This window comes from Diaphorina citri, unplaced genomic scaffold (genome assembly GCF_000475195.1).
Source record: "Diaphorina citri unplaced genomic scaffold, Diaci psyllid genome assembly version 1.1 scaffold194, whole genome shotgun sequence".
Taxonomy (NCBI): domain Eukaryota; kingdom Metazoa; phylum Arthropoda; class Insecta; order Hemiptera; family Psyllidae; genus Diaphorina; species Diaphorina citri.
In genome coordinates this window covers 268,902-281,558 of record NW_007377631.1, presented here as the reverse complement: position 1 = coordinate 281,558, position 12,657 = coordinate 268,902, and the positions used below count along the sequence as shown (strand labels likewise).

Sequence of the window (12,657 nt, the reverse complement as noted above, 5' to 3'; positions counted from 1 at the left end):
GGTTTTTTGAGAATATCTCGTTTCCGATAAAAATTTTCTAATAACAATAAATTAGAAAGTTGTTTGTCTTTTTATTTTCTACATTTTATGCATTCACACTTTTTCTCTAGGATTTACCGTAATCCCGTACCGTAATGATTTTTCCAAAATGGCGGCTAAAAAAGAGGTTTTCTTACAATATCTCGTTTCCGGTAATTTCTTTTTATAAACGGTGAATTAGAAAGCTGTTTGTATTATAATTTTCTACATTTTATACATCACTTTTCTTCTAGGATGTACCGTAATCCCGTACCGTAATGATTTTTCCAAAATGGCGGCTAAAAAAGAGGTTTTCTTACAATATCTCGTTTCCGGTAATTTCTTTTTATAAACGGTGAATTAGAAAGCTGTTTGTATTATAATTTTCTACATTTTATACATCACTTTTCTTCTAGGATGTACCGTAATCCCGTACCGTAATGATTTTTCCAAAATGGCGGCTAAAAAAGAGGGTTTCTTTCAATATCTCGTTTTCGGTAATTTTTTTTTATAAACAATGAATTAGAAAGCTGTTTGTATTTTTATTTCCTACATATTATACATTTACACTTTTCTTCTAGGATGTACCGTTATCCCGTAATGGTCGATCCCGTTTTTGGGATATGCTGCTACTATAGGGAAATCCTTAAAAATTGTCCAATATATTGAAATAATATATTGAATTGTATGTTTTCAGGTAGGTATGCTGACTTGAAAAAAGTGGTTATTTTGCCGATTTAAGAAGCTTTATTACAGATGGACAAGATGGCGGCTAAATAAGACGAATAAATTAATTTTCTATTCTTTAAATCCAGTTTAGGCCAAGCTGTACATAATTTTCGACATATGGATACGGTGCGGTGGTGGTACCGAATTTGCTGTTGAATACTGATCTCAGGACATCGTGTCGATCAATCGTGTCGAGGTAGCGCGTCTGCCTTGTAAGCCTATGTCGCGGGTTTGTTTCTGTTCAAATATACATAATAGAATAGAATAGAATATACCTTGTTTATCCTGCCAGAATGAGACTGAAAAGTCCCTTTACTCCCGCAGTCTAAACAAGGTCTTATATATTTCATAGGTAGAGTTTACAGAAAAGTATATAAACCATAAGTACATAAGTGTACAGTATTACAGTTGTTTCTGGCGCAGACGGCAGCTAGGGGTCTCGCTAAGTCAGCTAAACCCATTTCTTTAGCCGGTAATTGAGGTTACAATGACACTGGCTGCACTGGCTTAGCTCTGACCGTACGCTTCCTGCGTAACGTGTATCAATGATGTGAGGCAAGCGGTCTGGAAAACTCAGACAGTAGTTTAAAGACATTCCCGTTCTGGGGGATCTGGTTTAGTGGGATATCTCCTAAAACTCTCTGACCTAAGGCTCGCATGCAATCTTATCTTTTCTCTTCTAGTCCTCACATCGAGAATAGTATCGTCAGGTTCACCACAATCATTCCAAATTCTAAGATGCCCTGATACATACACTCATGGTCATTCTCTCAATCAGAGTAATTAATTATATCTAGATTAGTCTAGATGAGGTCAATGCAATCAGCAACTGCATAAAATGCAATCAACTGCAAAACTACATAGTAGGACAAGTACATCCGAATGTAGAGGACAACCCCATCTTGAGACAACCTCATCAAACAAGAGAATCAGGAGATTGCTTTTCCTCCCGAATCTATACGAAATTTCGTATAGATTCGTATAAGCTTAACCCAACCTTTAAAGCTATGTGTCCCTACACCTAAGCCTCAGAGTGAACTTCTTGTGTACGAAGACTATGTGCTATATTCCAACAGATAAAGACTTGAAAAGTTCCCTAATCCAGTATTTTTCCCATCCATCATCTTTCTATGAAGAGTTGTTTAGTTACAATATTCCTATTTGATAAAAATATCATATTTGCTGTGGAGAAAAATTGGGATTAACCCCTGTTTAAGGCGCTAAGTTTAGCACTGGATATTTGTCCTAAAATAATCCGTGAAATTGCACTGGATTACTGGATATTTTCCCAAAAGGATTCGTGGAAGCGGCATCATTAGCTAAAATGTACCCCAATTGCCTCGTGTGTTATTTGTTATCAAACAATTTGTCCAATAGAGTTTCGGATTCGACGGGTTTCTTAATTACCTCACTCTCATCTCTCGGGCCACCGAATAATAAGATTGTGGTAGACTAAACCGTCTTACCTACTAATGTCTCTAAGTGATACAGGGTGTATGAGACGCACGCTTTGTCTCAAGAAAACTAGTGTTATTTTCTCTGGAATATTCAGGTACGTATTTGACATACAAAGTGGTTTTTGAGCTGACGTTCTACATATGTATACAATTTTTCCAAATTAAAAAAAAATTAAATACCTATGTATCTGAATTCGACATATTAGTAGTATAATTGAGGTAAAATGCACTCTCATAATCTTATTCAAATAAGTGCTTTATTTTCGGCTTTCCTTGGTATTTCCATTCAAACAGAACACAGTGACGCGACGGCTGACCCATCTTTCTGTACGTTGCCGTCACGTTGATATTATCGCCATTTTTTTTTTTTTTTTTTTTTTTTTTTTTTTTACCTACATATTAGATAATATAACATGTCTGTAGCCATTTTCTTGTGTTTGTCGTGTCTTGTTTTGAATCTCGATATGTCAGTGGATAAATGGGATATTGATTTAGAACTCTATGAGAATTTGTACATCCACCCTGTATGTCTGAATAGATTTCGCTTCACGCGGATTGGTCATGACACCGCAGTTTTCTTTACGTAACTTTAATCCCGTCCTGACTTTAAGGTTTCCATAAATTTCCATATTTATGGCATTAGAAGAGACCTACGTGTATTTCGGAACAAGTCTAGAACGCTATTTCCTAATACGCTGTTCCCCATTTCGCTCAGCCTGAAAAATGTAATACAATAGGTATTGTTCATATTATTGCCCGGGTAAAATCTAAAATGAAATGTAATAGCTATTAAGTGTAGGCACAGGTGACTTGTAAGTTTGGTTCTAGCTCTTAATCGGCTAAAAAAAGATTTCTGTTTAACCGTTCTTTGTTGGGACCTTTATAATCTTAACAGTAAAGCGGAACAGTTCAACGGACCTTCTCTACCATCAGACCTTGAGATCCCAGAATGAGACTAGATTAGGCAACATTTTTTGAGCTGCCCTGTTTAGGTTTTTCTTACTTCTGCTTAGTGCTTATTGATTCTTTGCCGAGGATAATCGGAAGTCTCCAAATACTGCTTACGTAGATAAGAACCCATTCAGCACATTGCTGGTGTCGGGTTGTAATTTTCAAGGGGAAATGTTTAGGGTGTGTTGAACTAATAATAATAATAATAACAGAGAAAAATTAAGTAGGTACCTACATAAATAAAAATGAAAAAAAAAGAGAAATTAAAGAGAAAGCAAATTGTTTTTTATACATATACTAGATATTTTCCCAAAAGGATTCGTGGAAGCGGCATCATTAGCTAAAATGTGCCCCGATTGTCTCGTGTGTTATTTTTGTTATCAAACAATTTGTCCAATAGAGTTTCGGATTCGACGGGTTCCTTAATTACCCCACTCTCATCTCTCGGGCCACCGAATAATAAGATTGTGGTAGACTAAACCGTCTTACCTACTAATGTCTCTAAGTGATACAGGCTGTATGAGACGTAAACTTTGTCTCAAGAAAACTAGTGTTATTTTCTCTGGAATATGTGAGTGGATAAATGGGATATTGATTTAGAACTCTAGAGAATTTGTACATCCACCCTGTATGTCTGAATAGATTTCGCTTCACGCGGATTGGTCATGGCACCGCAGTTTTCTTTACGTAACTTTAATCCCGTCCTGACTTTAAGGTTTCCATAAATTTCCATATTTATGGCATTAGAAGAGACCTACGTGTTGTCTAGAACGCTATTTCCTAATACGCTGTTCCCCATTTCGCTCAGCCTGAAAAATGTAACAATACAATAGGTATTGCTCATATTATTGCCCGGGTAAAATCTAAAATGCAATGTAATAGCTATTAAGTGTAGGCACAGGTGACTTGTAAGTTTGGTTCTAGTTCTTAATCGGCTAAAAAAAGATTTCTGTTTAACCGTTCTTTGTTGAGAGCTTTATATAATCTTAACAGTAAAGCGGAACAGTTCAACGGACCTTCTCTACCATCAGACCTTGAGATCCCAGAATGAGACTAGATTAAGTAACATTTTTTGAGCTGCCCTGTTTAGGTTTTTCTTATACTTCTGCTTACTGCTTATTGATTCTTTGCCGAGGATAATCGGAAGTCTCCAAATACTGCTTACGTAGATACAAAATGAAATGCATTTATACATAATGGTCTGAGGTTTTAAAAGTTACGTGTACCTACCGTTCATGAAATCATTCGTTTTTATCATCTTACAAAACCACAAAGTGATATCAGGAGAACAGTTTTAATAATAAAATCAACAAAATTGAATATTGCCAACTGTAGAATAATCAAACATTTACCTAATGCTGAGGAGATTCGTATGTCTCCTTAGTACTGTGACGTGAGAGCTTTGTATTGTAAACAAATAGAGTCGTGTTCCCACGCCAGTATACTTTATGAGAGGCTAAATCATTTTATTGCTTTAATTTTATTGCAAGAGATTGACATCAACCGACCTGAGTAATATTTGAGTGTAATTTGTTAGAAAGTACCTACCTGATTTATCTTGAGCAATTTGCAATTGACATGCAAGTAGGTACCAAGATTGGAAGAGAATTTTGAAGTTTGCAACTTGGCTAGACAGAGAGGATCACAGAGACACAATCTCAGATCTCATTGAAACTTATACATATGATGGCGATGGTTCAATGCATCATAAAATCTGTCATGACATCATTTATTTTGATGGTGACATGAATGAACTTGATAGTTATCTCAAGTAAGTGGGTGTTCCAAGAGACAACGGTTAATCTTGTCAATCATACCTCGAAATTTTACTACCCATTTGATTCGTTTTAGTATTTTGTCCTACAAATCTAAACATAGAAACAGTGAACCCACAGCTTTTCCTTATCATTCCATGTCTCATTAATCAGAAATCGAAATCTTCTAAGGACACTGGTCCAATAAGTCTTTATTTTTTCTTGAAATGAGTGGTATTATCAGTTTTAAGTCTCTTCTTTAAGTTTAGTGTCCTCATAAGCTAGATTGTAAAACTTTGACGTGACTGATGTGCCAGATAAATTCGTGTCAATATTCAAGGGAGCTCGAAGTTGCGTCGGTATCTTCTTGTTAGATTGATTATAACACGAATAGTAGTGGATGTTGTTTGTGTAATGATATTCTAGGTGATCAATTTTATATCGTAAAGTTCAAGACATCCCTGTTTTGAAACCTAGGATTGTGAAAGTCACTTTTGTTTTATGTCCCTATCCCTATACTAATAGATATACTTACGTATATTCGACAGTTCTGCTTTTCCGGCTCTCTCTTCTTATGCACTCGAATGATAGGCTTTGGTACACTTTCCTCTTCTTCTTTCTTCACTTCTTTCACAGTTTCAACCTCTGGGTCGACTTTGTTCTCGCTCAACTTATCGTTGTACTTCTCAATGTTGGTTTCGCTGTTGTAAAACTCAAAATCATCGTTGGCGTCCGTGGTGGCAGAGCAGAGGCTGTGATTGGACAGCGTTGCATAGATATCATCGTCACCTGTGTTGCTTATTGGCTTCTCATCATCTTCACTATCACTGGCATCGTTATTCTCAATGATAACTTCGTTGAAGAATTTCTCTTTGAACTGTTGCAAGTTTTGCGAGTAGATTGGATTGGTCTTGTAAGTGTTAGGTGACATCCGGTCAAGCTCGTTGCTACTTCCATGGATGCTGAAGTTAGGTTCATTCCCGCTGTACTGGGAGAAAGAGGTATGCTTGGGGTAAGCTTTAGCTTTGTTCATGTTGCAGTTGGTGATCTCTACGGCTGTCATGATGTTAGCGTATAGTTGAGAGTTGACAGATAGAGGTGTTGGAGACAACACGTTGCTTGTAGTTCGAATTCCTAGAACAGAAAGTGCGAATAAAATAATTAATAAGAATTAAAACCAATCCGGTTAACAGGAACAGACCTAGCGGACTTGAGTTACCTGATAGAATGATTTAGCTTACTGGGTTAAGCCACGGTAAGTAAGACAAATTATCCGCTGCGTTGTTAATCTACATAAATATCATATTTAAATACACGCCTGAGGTTTAATCTCGATTCAAATTATCCAATGGGATTACTAATTGATAGGTTGATTGTCTATATTCTTGTTACCAGCCTTTCATTTAAAACCAAAGCATCAAGGTCGTGCTCTGATTATCGAATCATGAGCTTTACTAAATACTCAAAACCAGCTGTATTCATGATTCTTATTTATCATTTTATTCATTGTATCTAGAAGATTTAATTGAATCTTATGCATATCAAATACACTGGTCGAACATCATTTATAGAACTAAATTCAATATGCAACCTCTCAGTGGGAAAGTCCAACCAAACCTCTGACTTCTATCCTCACGAACAAGACCTTTAATAACTTAAGTCTGACCTTTTAAATCACTTTGAGAAACCAAGTACGTGTGGATAAACCTATCCATATTACCTATTTGTAACTTGTATTGTTTCATTTTCAGTCTATAAATTTCACATCCACCTTCGACTATTTCATTGAGCTGTTTAATAATGTGTAACATTTTCAAAGAACAAACAATTGAAACTGATTTAGATATTAGTATATACTATATAGGTAAAGTGGAATAAAAATATAACGTTAGCATTCTCTCTGTGTTATGCTAGACCAGCTCTGTCGCCGGTTTTGCGGTAATCTTAGGTTTATAGGTAACTTTACCGTCACTTTGCTACCTAATCTTGCTTTATAGTTTGCTTAGTGTTGCCATGCTAATCTTGTTTACACTGGTTCTACGAGTCTGCTCTTATATGTAGAGGACAACAAGGTCTATTTAGCGTAACAGACAGACATACACACACACATACAGACAGACAGACAGACAGATAGACAGACAGACAGAATTTTTTTAATGTGATTTTTGGAATCGTGGATGCATAAGGAGTAAGAATAACTAAAAATTTCACGATTCTAAGCAATGTACAGACAAATCTACAATTTTATTTATATAGATTGTTTTGCATCTACTTTCCGACTGAGCTGATTTTGAAGGTTCATTTCCTTTTAAACCAAATGAACATGTTTCATTCTCACCTTTGCTGTGAACGTTCAAATTCTTCCCAGGCTGTTGATTTCTGTTATTAGGACTAGCGAAAAGAGAGCCATTCGTGATGGGAAACCGGACGCCTTCAGTCGATCTCCGATGAGGGGGTTTAGGTGGGGGCTCCAACAGGGTACTGTTGTAGGGTCGAAACTTGCCGTAGATCCCCGCCGACGTCATGTCTGTTGGAAACATGGTAATGTTAAGCTTGAGGATTGTTTGAAAATATGTACTGCATAATTATTCATTGAGATTCACGAAAAATTCTGCTTCAAGAAAATTGAGAGACAATGCGAAAATGCCGTAAAAGGGAATATTCTTCAGGCGAAATGAATAAATTAATATTTTCATGAAGTATGTATGTACCTTTTAAAGGTATTGATCCACCTGCATCTGGATCAATACCTAAGAATCCACAATACCAAACTCGGACTGAAAAAGTAGAAGACAGGCAAGAGACAAAGCTGTAGAAAACTCTGATGACCTTCCAAGGAGTTCGCGCCACTGGCATTTCAAATCCAAAATAGACATAGGCTAGATCTCTAGAAGTAAACGAACCTAGCCAAATTTAGTGGAAGTGTAAGTGGATCAGATTAATCTCTTGTCATGTGGGCAGACAACATGAGAATTGGATTCTACAAGAACGAAGCTCTACACTTTCTCCACTAATATGAAGTGAAGAGATGAAATCAATATGGCGCCAAATTCTATTCCCAACCAAACCTCTGACTTCTATCCTCACGAACAAGACCTTTAATAACTTAAGTCTGACCTTTTAAATCACTTTGAGAAACCAAGTACGTGTGGATAAACCTATCCATATTACCTATTTGTAACTTGTATTGTTTCATTTTCAGTCTATAAATAATTTCACATCCACCTTCGACTATTTCATTGAGCTGTTTAATAATGTGTAACATTTTCAAAGAACAAACAATTGAAACTGATTTAGATATTAGTATAGGTAAAGTGGAATGGAAAAATATAACGTAAGCATTCTCTCTGTGTTATGCTAGACCAGCTCTGTCGCCGGTTTTGCGGTAATTTTAGGTTTATAGGTAACTTTACCGTCACTTTGCTACCTAATCTTGCTTTATAGTTTGCTTAGTGTTGCCATGCTAATCTTGTTTACACTGGTTCTACGAGTCTGCTCTTATATGTACTTATTGTTTTGCATCTACTTTCCGACTGAGCTGATTTTGAAGGCTCATTTCCTTTTAAAACAAATGGACAGGTTTCATTCTCACCTTTGCTGTGAACGTTCAAATTCTTCCCAGGCTGTTGATTTCTGTTATTAGGACTAGCGAAAAGAGAGCCATTCGTGATGGGAAACCGGACGCCTTCAGTCGATCTCCGATGAGGGGGCTTAGGTGGGGGCTCCAACAGGGTACTGTTGTAGGGTCGAAACTTGCCGTAGATCCCCGCCGACGTCATGTCTGAAGAATAGTTGGAAATATGGTAATGTTAAGCTTGAGGATTGTTTGAAAATATGTACTGCATAATTATTCATTGAGATTCATGAAAAATTCTGCTTCAAGAAAGAACGTCAGATATTCCTATACCTTTCCCTCACGTGTGTCGTAGCCTTCACAATCACAATGTCAATGTTATAATTTTATTATTGTTATGACTTACGACAATGCCAGTCAGTCTGGTTCTTTTCCCGTAAAACATACAATTAAATATGTACATGATCGTACGGTATGTGAGCATTCATAATAGTCATATGGGGTATTTAATAAAGAAACTCCGATGAAACGGCCTTAGAATATAAAGAAAACATACCTGGTGGCGTTTCTCTTAGTTTCCTCTTCGCCGTTTGTCGTGAGTAAATTTGAGCAATGCGTAGAGAGAACTGCTTGTCAAACAACAGTAGAATGATGGGGAAGAGCATCCCCTCTGCGATGGCTGTCCAATAGGGGAAGCTTTCGGGTTTCCACCAGGACGGTAGATACTCGGAGACGTAAATTTCCGAAACTATGGCTATCTGAAAACAGAAGACGAAAAAAGTTGTTTTTCTTGGCCTAATGGTCAATATTCCAGACATTCGTAAACAACATTATTAACCTCAGCCAGCTTAAGAGAGCCGGGCAATGTCAGCTGTAAGCGGTTGCTCAGGTAGTCACCCATCCTGATAACAACGTTACTCTTCAAGTCTTCAGTGATGTATTGGGAACTGACACGTGCTATCGCCGCGTTATTAGTGTGATTGCTTTGAACGGAAGGGTCATTTTCGTCGATTATTTGACTAGCGCCCTATTCGGTTCTTCTTTATAAAAGATCGCCATGAGTTGGCATATTTTTGAACCAACCAACGCTGATCGCTGCCGCTGGTTTAAGTAGCAATTAGCAATCTTAAACCTCCCAAATTTTGTAAATAAAATACGATCTTATTCGCCTAATAGATGTCATTGTCATTTGCTCCCACGCGATTAAACAGAATCAACTTCTAAAAATTTATATGTACCTACACATTCTACACAAGTACCTATATGTATACTTTTTGTAAGTTGTATATTAGGAATTTATATTATGTAGCTAATATACATAGATATTTGTTAGAGTCACAACAAGGAAACAATAGAAAAGAATTTCGGCTCTCATGATCAGAAATGTCACCAAGAATCTGATTTCTCTCTCGATTCGTAAATGGGAATATTCTTCCGGCGAAATGAATTAACAGAGTAACCCTGATTTAAGCACCCGTAAAAGTTTGTTCTTTTATTAATTAATCTAATTTGTTTATTCCGATTTGAATACCAACAACATTATTTGGATACAAAAACACATCAGGTATCAAAGGTACTAATCATAAGATACTTTAACTGAGACATACTAATGGACTTATCTGCAAATGGTCATTCTTTTTACAAGTAGCTCCTGAAGAGTTCTAAGAAAGTCTTTAGGATTTTTGGATGATTAGGGACACTTATCCAGATCAAAGAAGTCCATGATGGCCTATTAATAGAATGATGCCTCATGCAATACTAGGTAGACTGCTAGATAATGGAAGCAATTAGTATTCAGACGAATCAGACGGGATTGAAGTTGTTATTCTTAACATGGAGCAGCAAATAAAATATTTGTACGTGGCGGTAGAATGTCGAAATAGATTTGTATTGGTATAGTTAAGATGGTTGATGTGTTGAACGTCAAATCAAAAACACCTTTTGAAATCTGTTTCATCCCTGAGAAGAGAATCTGTGCCTAGATAAAAACATATTTGTGTCTTTGATTATAAAGTGATTCAAGGAAGTCCAGCCTCATCAAGAAATACGAAAGTCCACCTTTTCCTTTTAGTCTCTTCTCTCGTGGAAAAATGACGACTTTGTAAATGTAAATGCAGTTTCTTTGTGTTATTATGCCACAACTTTGGTGCTCACTGCAGCATTGTAGGATTTTCCCAATACATATCTCAATGATCCTAAAATCCAATGTTTACCTACCATGCTGGCACCGGTCGCTATGCGCATTTACATGTCATAGCTGCTCATTTTCCTCACGAGGCTGAGTGGGCCCCGCAACAGCCAGTCACGGAATCAATCATTTGGATGATACAAATTTCTTGACCCCGCCGGGAATCGAACCCGGGTCTCCCGCGTGCAAGGCGAGCGCAGTGACCACTACGCCATGGGAGCTGAAAAATGACGACTTTCATGAAGGCTTTGAAAATAGCATTAACGTGGCAGTACAATTTATGTAGATTGATGTGATTTAATTCAAATCAAAATCCACTTTGGCTTTTCTTGTTTACACACGGTGTTTTTTTATAGTGCTATAGGAAAACAGTGAACCCACAGCTTTTCCTTATCATTCCATGTCTCATTAATCAGAAATCGAAATCTTCTAAGGACACTGGTCCAATAAGTCTCTATTTTTTTCTTGAAATGAGTGGTATTATCAGTTTTAAGTCTCTTCTTTAAGTTTAGTGTCCTCATAAGTTAGATCGTAAAACTTTGACGTGACTGATGTGCCAGATAAATTCGTGTCAATATTCAAGGGAGCTCGAAGTTGCGTCGGATTGATTATAACACGAATAGTAGTGGATGTTGTTTGTGTATTGATATTCTAGGTGATCAATTTTATATCGTAAAGTTCAAGACATCCCTGTTTTGAAACCTAGGATTGTGAAAGTCACTTTTGTTTTATGTCCCTATTATTGAGTTTGTAACAAAAGTTGGACCAGTTTTGCTCTCATGGCAGAAACATCGTAACATCCCTGTTTTCTTCCCTTCTAAAGTACTGTCCTCTTCGAGAATCTGCTAGCCTTGTGACTTGTGAGGCAGACATTTCAGTTCTCGTCCGAACCATTATTATTTTGAACTGAACTTAATTTCCAAGCGTTCCAAGTTCGAATAAATTTACATTCTAAAGAAAGTGAAATAAAATTGTAATTAGATAAGATTTTACGATGCGGTGAGTTTTAGAGCAGATGCAAATGTTGTGCTTGATTAAGTGAAAAAATTCCCCCCGATTACATTACTTTCCTTCCTATAGGATAAGGAAAGTAAAAAGAAAGAAGATCTATCCATTTCAACGGCTTATTAATGTTTTGACACCTCTCAGATAAAACACTAGGGGCTCTAGAAGAACTGGGCTGAATTCCAAATTCTAAGATGCCCTGATACATACACTCATGGTCATTCTCTCAATCAGAGTAATTAATTATATCTAGATTAGTCTAGATGAGGTCAATGCAATCAGCAACTGCATAAAATGCAATCAACTGCAAAACTACATAGTAGGACAAGTACATACATCCAAATGTAGAGGACAACCCCATCTTAAGACAACCTCATCAAACAAGAGAATCAAGAGATTGCTTTTCCTCCCGAATCTATACGAAATTTCGTATAGATTCGTATAAGCTTAACCCAACCTTTAGAGTAGTTTAGAGCTATTTGTCCCTACACCTAAGCCTCAGAGTGGACTTTTTGTGTAATAATAATAATAATCAATGACATACCATGTTGACCAGAGAAAAGGTATTCATGAAACTCCCAATGAAGATTTGTTATAATAATAATAATAGTGCTTATTTATACTGCTCGCATAGGACTGAAAAGTCCCTTTACTCCAGCAGTAGGCTACTACTATTATTGTGGTCAAATTCTCAAATTATATTGAGGATAAAAGTCCATACCTCGGCCGGGATTGAACCCACGCCCTCCTGTTTACCAGGCGAGCGCCTAGACCACTACACCACCGAGGAAGGTTTGAACCATTTTTACATCAAATAACATAGACAAATAAAAATCAAGTAAAATTAAAAATAAATTGAATAAAAAGCTACCTACCCACATAAAGATACGAATGGCTACGAGGCAAAGCGCACCAAGTCCAAAACCGAGCGCACTCCGAGATGGAGTCACAACACTAATTAAGTGAAGTTAGCAATCAATT

The 12,657-nt window shown here is 36.9% G+C and overlaps 1 protein-coding gene across 1 annotated transcript in view; it reads right to left on the bottom strand.

Moving 5' to 3' along the window:
* Nucleotides 1-5,398: 5,398 nt before the first annotated feature.
* The window catches only part of LOC103505784, a 10,180-nt gene continuing 2,921 nt past the window's right edge, over nucleotides 5,399-12,657 (bottom strand). Inside the window, exons 2-4 of the mRNA XM_026821023.1 lie at nucleotides 9,040-9,241; nucleotides 7,248-7,436; nucleotides 5,399-6,043 (exon numbers count right to left, since the gene is read on the bottom strand). Coding sequence (XP_026676824.1) covers nucleotides 5,409-6,043; nucleotides 7,248-7,436; nucleotides 9,040-9,241 — 1,026 coding nt within the window. The 3' untranslated portion in view covers nucleotides 5,399-5,408. The remainder of the gene's footprint in view (nucleotides 6,044-7,247; nucleotides 7,437-9,039; nucleotides 9,242-12,657) is intronic.